General features: G+C 31.9%; 1 protein-coding gene across 1 annotated transcript; it reads left to right on the top strand.

The window, feature by feature from the left end:
* Positions 1-894: 894 nt before the first annotated feature.
* LOC111044058 (pigment-dispersing hormone peptides) lies at positions 895-5,952 on the top strand. The gene is made up of 3 exons (XM_022329114.2): positions 895-1,058; positions 2,816-2,926; positions 5,658-5,952. The coding sequence occupies exons 2-3, from the start codon at positions 2,816-2,818 to the stop codon at positions 5,784-5,786; spliced, it is 240 nt and encodes a 79-aa protein (XP_022184806.1). The 5' UTR covers positions 895-1,058; the 3' UTR covers positions 5,787-5,952.
* The last annotated feature ends 5,762 nt before the right edge of the window (positions 5,953-11,714 follow it).

Genomic DNA, 11,714 nt, shown 5'->3' on the forward strand with positions numbered 1-11,714 from the left:
TGTTCAAATTCAGTAGGTACAGAAGCTCAGCTAGGGAATAATAATGTTGTGTTAGAAGGAATTTGCAATAACGTCAAAGATACGCCCATAATTAGCGGCTTTTTGCTTTTTCTCAGATTTATCGAGAACAAGTGAACAGAAATTGTTCAAATTTAGTACAGAATCTAAGCTAGGGTGTAATAATGTTGTTTTAGAAGGAATTTGAAATAACGCCAAAGATACACCCAAAATTAGCGTTTTTCTCAGTTATTTCATCAAGTAATAGACAGAAAATGTTCAAATTTGGTACAGAGGTTAAGCTAGAGTCTAAAAATTTTGTGATGAGGTGACTTTAATATTTCATCAAAGATACACCCAAAATCAGCGTTTTTCTCAGCTTTTCTGCGTTTTCTCAGTAGGCTACTTTGTTTTTCTGATGGAATGAAGCATGTTCAAATAAAAAATGCAGGCGAGCGAAGCGAGCCCGCTGATCTCATTCTTGGACGATCCAGTCGGGGGTCCAGGGGGCGGAGCCCCCGGCTAGACGGATATGGCGAGAGAAGCGAGCCTGACGGCTAGTAAATATATATAGGTATCGAAAACTAAGGTTGATAAGTAAATTTTACTGGCCATTTTTTGTAGCGAATTTTATGTAGAATCTACAGTATGGTCTTCTCGGCTGTTACACCTTTCGTTGGACACTGTATTTTGGAAAAAGTGCAAAAATAATGTTTCATGAATGTAATATTTCAGACGGAATGCGAGTGGGTGTGCATCAATCCAATTAATGGACATTTGTACGCACGCAATTCGGATATTTCGATAAACGATAAAAATTATTATTAGCAGAGAGTGCATCGGCGAAGGGGTTGTTAATCGGTAAAAAATATGATAAGATGACGTCACATCAACCCTGCTGTGCTTCTGCAATTGAAGGATGATCACCCTTCCTCCTGTTTCATAAGCCTCATTTTCAATAAAAGCTGATCAAACTCTCTCAGGAGCCACACTTCATTTGGTGAAGCAGATTCGTTTGGATATCTTTTGCTATCGGCTCCGAATTTAATCTTCTTGAAAAGGTGAGCTTACAGTCTTATTTCTATAACTTTCCAAGATATTTCCAGTGACAATTGAAGTAATAATACTAGATAGGATCTACGAGAATACAATCTGGATGTTGAATTTTCGTTTTTATAATGTGCATTTTGAGTTTTTATTTTTCGGATAATTTTTCAACAATTGACTTCACACTCACTGTAGTTGTCACTGTAGTTCAAGTAGTATATGACACTATATAACTTACTGGGAGGCTGTGCATGCGGCTGAAAAATCCTTTTTACTGGTGATAGTTTAAAATTTATCGATTTGTACACAATCAATTCATCAAATAATAAAACAAATTCACAGGAAAAGTTTTTATTCCGATTAGGTACCTTGATATTACTTTTTGAGTTAATAAAACATTATTGAAACTTGAAGTACCCTTTATTAAAATATTACAACGACTAGTTTCGATCATATAGGTAATTTTCAAGTTGAAATGTGGAAAATGACCTAAGTTATGGTCGAAACTAGTCGTTGTAATATTTGAAATAATAAAGGGTACTTCAAGTTTCAATATTGCTTTATTAATTTATAAAAGTAGCCCATTCAAGTGAAGTGTTTTTACTTTTTGAGATATGACCGACTAAAGTTTGAATTTTTCAAACATATCATTATTTCGAATTCGGTAAGAGATTAAAAGGAAAAAGATATTATCGATTCATGGAGTTCTGAGGATACATTCTTCATAATATTGTTGATGGAATAAATAAAAATCCTCGAAATATAAATTTTTGACAAAGTTACCGTATTCCAATTCTTAGAAAAATGCCTTTAAATATCTTAAGTTGTGTTATCTTTAGTCATATTTTGAAAATGGAATACATTTTTCAAATATTGATATTTTCTGGGAAAATTCTATATTTCATGAATTGAATAAAGAATGCTTCCTCAATATTTCATGAATTCATCTCTTACCGAATCTGAAATGATCTGTTTGCAAAATTTTAACTTAAGGCTCTCATAGCTCAAAAAGTAGTAATCGGAAAAAATATCCTGAGAAAATGTTTCGTCTGAGCAGTACCTTACAACAATTGAGTGGTTAAGTTTGAAAATATGGAATTGAGCCATATAGTATATTTATATTACATGAAAATCGATTGAGTTTCAAGCTCTTCTTACAGTTGAGAATGAAATGTGATCAGTATTTTGCTTAAGAAACTTCTATTTCAACTCCTCATAGGTCTACCTTTATGTGAGTTACGGTATATGAATTAGATGTCAGACACTAATAGAACTTCACAGACATCCCCAACTCTGTTTGATAAAATTATGAACATAGATAGAGCGTAAAGAAACAATAATTTCTTTTTGTCTAAAACATTATTTCTTGATAAATCATAAACTCCTATGGTAGGCTATAAATCAAAAGATAAATTTATGGATAAAAATATAACAAAGTGCACAAGATTCTATAATAACCAGAGATTTGTAATGCAATTTTAAAAATCTACATAATATCAAATTCATATTTATTCTGCCTGACATTTTTTACAATGTATAAGCTCGTAAAAAAAATACAGTGTACATAATAAGATACATAACAAAATATCAAGAATATATAACAAAATATATAACGAAATATATATATTTCATTTATCTGAATATTATTTCATGTAGATAGGCTCCTACATTTATACTAATAGACTACATTCCATCATAATTTATTAATCTTCTTCATTTTGATAAATGAACATCATGATCAATTCATTTTTTATTTTCTAATTATTTACAGATGAAATCGACTTACATTTTTGGATTCATTTTGCTGGGATTAGTCCTTTGTGTGCAAACAGTTTTGTCAATGCGATATTCAGCAGATGACAGCTCTTATCTTGACACTCCGGTAAGTTTAATATTCGTTAAATATTATTTACAATTTTATCAATTGGTTAGAATAATATTTATTCACATTCCTTTCCATTTAAACAACTGAGGGATGAGTTTCATAGAAGATGATAGTGATCTATTAAAAATTATTACTTTTCCAATTTTATCCTGACGATGCTACTTATCATCAATAATTTGCAATGAATAAGCAAGCTTCTTATCACCAAACAAGATTTATCTATAAATATGCAAGCTTCTTATCACGAAGCAGGTAAAATCAGGAGTGTAACTGTGAGAAGCCGTAACTTAATAGATAATGTTTTAATAATGTAATGACTTATTCAAAAGATGATTATAATTCTTTCATTCAACATCATCCATGGAAACACAATAAGATTCAAATGAGTTTTTCCCTCTTTCAAGACAGAATATATGTTTAATTCGAAGTGAGCTGTAAATCAAAATTTCTTGGTTTGATTGAAATAAAAAATAGATTATAATTAAATTGTAAACTTTTTGAGACCTTCTCTTCAAAGCTACAGGTCAAGCTCTTAAAGCTAATATTTCCCTCAATGATAGGTGGTGGCAAGGTATACCTAGAATGCAGGGTATTTAAGGTACATTGGTGGTATACGTATTTTCTTTCAACAGGTGTTTATAAAAATATTTTAATCATGCCAGTCATAATGAGAAGTGTAGTGCATATTAAAAATTCATACTTGCCATGAATACTCCAAATAGTTCTCTTTATGCCAATAATCACCTCTATAAAGAGCATATTCATTTATTCATAGACAATAAAGCATATATTCATTTATTCTGGCATATACAGGATAGGTTCCTTGAATTATAGCATGAATTGATATTGAATAATGTCTGAATTTCTTACAATAATAGATTTCTCACCAAAACTTTGTGAGATACAATGGAAGAGTTTAGTTATAGAAGCAGACTGTATGAAGACAGTGTTACTTGACCGAGTGAAGTGAGGTCTAAGATTCAAGTCGACGGTTTGGCATTTCTCAAATGTTTATATGTTGCGCATTTACGGCGAAACGCGGTAATAGATTTTCATGAAATTTGACAGGTACCTATGTTCCTTTTTTGATTGCGCGTCGACGTATATACAAGGTTTTTGGAAATTTTGCATTTTAAGGATAATATAAAAGGAAAAAGGAGCCTCCTTCATATGCCAATATTAGAGTAAAAATCAGACAATAGAATTATTCATCATAAATCAGCTGACAAGTGATTACACAGATTTGTGGAGAAGCCAGTCTATTGCTGTATTTCCATAAGGTCTATAGTTTCAATCAAGTACTTGTGGATGAGAATACTGCGTGAGGTCTACTGTTCACAGAACTACTAGTAATTTTCGATGTAGGCTACTATAATATATTTTAGACATTTATTTTAACATTTACTGCTCGTTCCCTCATTAACACAATGAATTCTTCTCCCTCTAATTGGTACACACTTCAAATATAATAGCCATACAAGAAAGACGATCTATTTAATGTAATTGTTCCAAGAAATTGCATCAGGAGTTGTAGGATGCTGCACACTTCTAATAAGCAGCAACCTCGGTACGGTACCTCCCAAATTAAATAAAATTCAAAAACATGTTTAGTCATCGATCAAAGAGGTGCTAATTTCTTGTTTCAAATCTGAATTGAAAAGTGTTTATTAAGACTGTTCGGTAAACTTTTTTTCATTCAAATTGGATAATCTTTTTCAATATATATGTTAAGATCATTATAAGAGTGAGTAGAAGTGACAACTGAAATTTTTAAGTGGTCTAATATGCGAGTTATAGGTTGTTGAAGTGCTAACTTTCCAGATTTCGTTTTCTTTCCAGATCATAAACGGTTCAGACTATATTAACAGAACTTCTCTTAAAAATTCAAAAAGTGTATCTTTCCAAACTAAAACATTTTATTCCCCATATCGTTCATAAATAAAGAAGTAACATTTTTTGTACTTGGATAATTTGTTTATTTTGGCATTGATCGCGAAAAAACGCATATTAGAACAAAGCCAATGATATACTGAATGTATTAAAAAAAAATTACAATGGAAAATTCGAAACCGTTCATGATCTGGAAAGAGAACGGAGTTAGCACTTTCAACAACCCATAACTCGCTTATTAGACCACTTAAAAATTTCAGTTGCCACTTTTTCTCACTCTTATAGTGATCTTAACAATTATATTATTGAAAATGATTACCGGTATCCAATTTAAATAAGAAAAAAGTGTACCAAATAGCCTTAATTACTGTACGCCAAGTAAATAGCAAAACCTCTTCCAAAAAAACATAAAAACATGTTTCTATATGTTTCAAACCTTACAGTAGGATGTCAATTACATTATAGTGCTCCATAAATAAGCAGCAAATCCCACCCTCCCAGATAACATAAAAAAACAAGAGAAAGCATGTCTTTTGTGCCCCTAGCTACATTTGGACTGTTGTATAAATTAGAATTGGAACCATTTTTGGCTTATAAGCCTGTGGTACTTTTCAATAAGTTGTGTAATCCTGCATGATTAAATAAATAGATAAATAAAAACATGTTTTAAATCATAAATATAGTCGAATGTTAATTATTCATAGTGCTCCAAATGAGCAGCAGAACTTTCTACCCTCCCAATGTCCCAGATAACATGAAATAATTCGAAATATTGTCTTTTGTGAATGTGTTTTAAACCATAAATAATTATAATGATTGGTGATGAACTTGTCTGCAGCAATACACAGCTCGTGATCTGGCAAAATGGCTTATGGAGTCGGCTCAGAGAACCGAGAAGCGCAACCGAGAGATCACCAATTCACTGCTGAATCTGCCCAAGACCATGATGGAAGCTGGCCGCAAGTAGACTCGCCTCGCCCGCCCGTCAACACTTTCCATCCAAACATCAATACCCTCACATTAGAAGCCATTATAGATCTCTATCATAAATGAATAAATCATGAATATGATTTGATATGATATGATAACAAATGAATATCATGTTATGAATAAATTTGACTTCTGAATAAATACTAATGTTTTTTTTGAAACCAAAACATTGAACTAAAGAAAATTTAAATGAATAATTCATTCAATTGCGTTGACAAAACTAACAAGAATGCAGTACGTAAATTACAGGTGAACTAACTTCATCTCACATTAATGCTGTGCAAAGGCTAAAAATAAACTTTCCACTGGTGATATTTTTCAAAGTTTTTAGCTTGAAGCTATCAAAATGAAAGAGGTTTCTCAGGAAAACATTTTTTTTCCGATCATTACTTTTTGAGATATGAGCGCCTAAAGTTTAAATTTTTGGGACAGAACATTTAAAGTTCGGTAAGAGATAAATCCATGAGATTTGGTGGATAGATTTTTAATGGTATTGTTGATTTAATAAAATAAACATTTTCTGAAAATATTGATTTTTGAGAAAGCTATTTAATTTACCAAAAATGACCAAAAATAACTCTATTAAATTTACCAACTAAAAGTTATTTTTAGTAAATTGAATAACTTTCTCAAAAATTTATATTTTCAGAAAATTTTTGTTTTACTGGATCAACAATACAATTAAGAATATATTTTATAAATCTCATGGATTTATCTCTTACCAAACTTGAAATGTTCTGTCCCAAAAATTTAAACTTTAGACGCCCATATCTCAAAAAGTAATGATCAGAAATAGTTATTTGTATATCTTGAGTGAAATGTGCTGTTTTTTCTCCCTGAGGGAAAAGTTTGAAGCCCGAGGCGAAGCCGAGGGCAACAATTTTCCTGAGGGAGAAAAAAACATTTTTCACTCGTGATATACACAACCTTTTTCCTCCACCTACATTTTTATAAAAACTGCAAATAAAATAATTTTCAAAAACGTACGTGACCAAACAATGTGCTACAACATAATCTAAAAAGTAAACAGAAACAGCTGGCTTGTAATCACAGTTCTCCGCCGACAGCGCTATCTGTCGGCAAAAGTTGTAACAACAATGGCCGCCACAACTACAACTATGATGAAGTTTCCGTTTCAAATTTGATTAGTTAATGAGGAATATTCGTTGGCTGGTATTTTGAATAACATGGAATAAAAAAATATACATTTTTTAGTAAAGTGATATGAAGTTTGTAATAATTTTAGCATACAAACATAAATTTCATATATTGATCAAATGTCTGGTTGAGGTATTGAATTTAGTTGGTTTAATGACTACTCTAAATGATTCCTCATCTGAGCTTAGACCTTCTAACCTATTTAAAATGTACGTTTGATAATAGAGAGATGCTTCCCAATGGAGTCACTTTTACACTCTAGGGAGTTTTCCTGTTTTTTTCTACCGAGAGCGAAAAAGTGACACTTTAGTATTATGTTCCAGGGAGTAAAGTCAGCACTTTAGACAGGAGGTGGAGGAAAAAAATGTTTTCCTGAAAAACCTTTTCATTTTGATAGCTTCATGATATACAAATCGAAAAACTTATAAAAATAACACCAGAAGAAAGTTTATTTTTAGCCTTTGCACAGCCTTAAAATATCATAATAAGATTGATTACATACAGCCAGGCAGATTAAACGTAAACTTGAGCTGCATTTACACAACGTAGAAGGTTCAATGGTATTAATTGTTGTGGCTGATAGAAAAGTATCAAGCAAAAGCATGGAGTCACTGCAGTTTTCTTTACGTAGCTAATCAACCTGTTACATTGAAAAACATCGAGAAACACCGAAAAAACATTGAAAAACATTGAAAAACATTGAAAAACATTGAAAAAGATTGAAAAACATTAAAAAACATCGAGAAACATCGAAAAAACATTGAAAAACATCGAAAAAACATTGAAAAACATTGAAAAACATCGAGAAACATCGAAAAAACATTGAAAAACACTGAAAAAACATTGGAAAACATTGAAAAACATTGATAAACATTGAAAGACATTGAAAAACATTGAAAAACACTGAAAAAACATTGGAAAACATTGAAAAACATTGAAAAACATTGAAAATACATCGAGAAACACCGAAAAAACATTGAAAAACATCGAAAAACATCGATAAACATTGAAAAACAATGTATCTTGTAGGGAAGAAATGTAATTCTGGAACAATCGTGGGGAAGCCCGAAGATAACCAAGGATGGTGTAACAGTCACTAAGGGTGTGGCTCTCAATGAGTGGAAACTTGGTGCGGTATAGGTATTTCAAAATTGAGAGTGTTAAAGATGTAGTTTGCATGCGTATTTAAATGGGTCAAAACCCTTCGAGTCAAAACATAAGGGTGGGCACACACCAGCTAGTCAAGACAACACTAGTCACGATTAGTCACAATATCAATCAATCAATAATCCTTTATTGTCATGAAAAACAAAGTGTTGCAACAAACGTCAAGATACAAAAAATTGAAAACAGTAAAAAAATGGAATTAAATAGATAATGCATTCATTCAAATGCTAATTAATATATACCGTAATTTTTTATAATAATTAGCTAGCAAATAATTACTTTCCTTGCCCTATTACCATAGGTAAGGAAAGTATTGCTTTCCAAAAAAAATTAAGGTATCCAAATTTCAAGTTTTCTATACGTTTCAAGGTCCCCTGAGCCCAAAAACATGATTTTTGGGTATTGGTCTGTGTGTGTGTGTGTATGTGTGTGTGTGTGTATGTGTGTGTGTGTATGTGTGTGTGTGTATGTGTGTGTGTGTGTATGTCTGTGAACACGATAACTCCATTCCCAATCAACCGATTGACTTGAAATTTTAAACTTAAGGTCCTTATACCATAGGGACCCGACAATAAGAAATTCAATAAAATTCAATTCAAGATGGCGGAAAAAATGGCGGATAATTACTAAAAAACCATGTTTTTCACGTTTTTCTCGAAAATGGCTCTAACGATTTTCTTCAAATTTATACCATGGATAGCTATTTATAAGCCCTATCAACTGACATGAGTCTCATTTCTGGGAAAATTTCAGGAGCTCCGTAATATTATTGAGAAAAATGGCGGATAATCACTAAAAATCCATGTTTTTCACGGTTTTCTCGAAAACGGCTCCAACGATTTTCTTCAAATTTATACCATGGATAGCTATTTATAAGCCCTATCAACTGACATGAGTCTCATTTCTGGGAAAATTCCAGGAGCTCCGTAATATTATTGAGAAAAATGGCGGATAATCACTAAAAATCCATGTTTTTCACGGTTTTCTCGAAAACGGCTCTAACGATTTTCTTCAAATTTATACCATGGATAGCTATTTATAAGCCCTATCAACTGACATGAGCCTTATTTCTAGGAAAATTGCAGGAGCTGCGTAATATTCTCGAGAAAAATGGCGAATAATTACTGAAAAACCATGTTTTTCACGATTTTCTCAAAAATTACTCGACTGATTTATTTAAAATTCATACTCTGTATAGTTATTTATCAGCTCCATCAACTGGCATGAGTTTCCTTTCTGGGAAACTAAGGGGGGTTCACCCCATCCTTCAGAAATGGACTTTGTAACCTCCTTCTCGTGCATGTGGTAGGTAGGTAAAGCAGTCTATAAAAATAACACATAGTCGAGATATTTCATCTGTAGAACAGCTGTTTTGACGATTTTTAAAAAATCATCGGATTTCACAATTTATACAAAGGAAAAAGTACTCTGAAAACAATATTATATACACACATATACAGTAGTCTGATCGTAGTTTCAAATAATTGTTGTTTTACAATAAAGTTTTAAATGTTGCCGCCAATCGTCATTATGTTATTTCTCTAATTTTTTTTTTTTTTTTTTTTTTTTTTTTTAAGATTACGTTCTAAAGACTCCAGTCATGGAGTATAAGACAAGTCATGTTATTACATAATAATTCTAACACTAAGTAGTTCAACCTAGTTTAGGTTTGAAAGGAATTCTTGTACACTATAAAAAGCTCTATCAACTAAATATTTTTTAATTTGTTTTTTGAAAATCTTCAAATCATCATTACTTTTCAAGATTTGAGGTAGCTTGTTATAAAATTTCCTACCAATATAATCTGGTTTTTGTTCAAATAACCTACTATTGTGACCCATTATATGATAATCTGCTCTGTTTCGCGTATTATACTCATGAACATCTGAATTCTGGATCACACCACTCGTTTTCACATGCATTACAACTTCATATACATACAAAGATGGCACAGTTAATAGACCAAGCTTTTTAAATAAAGGCCTACAAGAGTCTAACCTATTCACTTTCTCTATACATCTGAGTGCCTTCTTTTGAATCTTAAACACCCTGTCCATATTTTGTTGAGATGAATTAGGCTACCCCATACTAAAATAGCATAGGTACCTAATATGAGATAGTATAAGTCCATGGTAAGCAGTTAACAGTAGTTTTTTATCATTCAGCCTAGCAAGCTGCCGCAGGACAAATACCCCAGATGATATCTTATTACATATCCTCTCAATGTAAGGATGCCATGTTAATTTCCTGTCCAATAAAATTCCCAAGAATGCTACTTTCTCTTCTTGGTCTAATTCATTTTCCTCTACAAACACATTTATTTCTCTATCCTCTACTGAATTATATTTACTTTTGAATTGTAGGAATTGACATTTCTTACTATTTATTGTTAATTGCCTTTGCTTCAAGAATTGGACAATTGACTGTACTCCAGTAAAAGCATTTATTTCTAGACTATCTAATAAATAATTGTTAAAGATAAGCGATGTGTCATCAGCAAACAACAGAGCTCTGTGATCTTTTAACTCTTTTGGTAATTGGTTCACATACAACAGAAACAGTAAGGGACCCAGAATTGAGCCTTGAGGTACTCCAGCCTGGACCTCCAGTTTTTGAGATTTAATTTTTACTATTTCATTCCCATCCACCTTGGTAAGCTCAACACACTGGTTTCTACCTATGAGATGTGATTCAAACCATTTTAGTTCTATACCATTCACACCTACAGTTTTTAGTATTTCCAATAATATTCTATGGTTCACACAATAAAAAGCTTTGGATAAATCAAGAAATATTGCGGCTGCCTTCTCACCTGAATCTATTATATCTATTAGTCTTTCAACAAGGGATACTATTGCAGTCTTAGTAGATTTCCCTTTCTGGAACCCATGCTGTTCATCACATATGAAATTAATTTCTTCCAGGTGCATCAATAGCCTATTTAAAACTACTCTTTCAAAATTTTACTTATTACATTTAGAATACTAATGGTCTATAATTTTCAACTCTTTCAGAATCACCGCTCTTGAAAATTGGCAAAATTTTTCCTTGTTTAAGATCATCAGGGAAAATACCCTGCTCTAGTGAAGTATTAAGGAGATGCAATAAAGGGTCCAGTAATTCATTTTTACATTCTTTTAAAATTTTGCTTGAGACCCCATCCAATCCTACTGTTTTTTTGTTATTCAAATTTTTTATTATTCTTGACAACTCATCTCTTGATAATGGATGAAATTTAATACCTTTTCAATTGGCTCAGCATTTAATGTAGTTGTATTACAAGTATTAGTGTTCAGTGACTTTTGGAGATTATATGCAACCTGTTGATAATACTTATTGAAAAAGTTACAAATGTCTATACTATCATCCATATAATTTCCATGTTCATCGATTATCCTAGGGACATTAGTAACTGTATCTTTTTGAGCTGCTCTCCTATTTCTATTAATTACCTCCCAAACAGCAGAGTTAAAATTGGTACTAGTTGTTAATATTTCAGCTGTTTTCTTACACTTAGCTTCACTCGGAACATCCCTCACTAATTTAAATTCCTCATAAGCTTCCCTAACAATATTTCTTT

Source organism: Nilaparvata lugens, chromosome 3 (genome assembly GCF_014356525.2).
Source record: "Nilaparvata lugens isolate BPH chromosome 3, ASM1435652v1, whole genome shotgun sequence".
Classification (NCBI taxonomy): domain Eukaryota; kingdom Metazoa; phylum Arthropoda; class Insecta; order Hemiptera; family Delphacidae; genus Nilaparvata; species Nilaparvata lugens.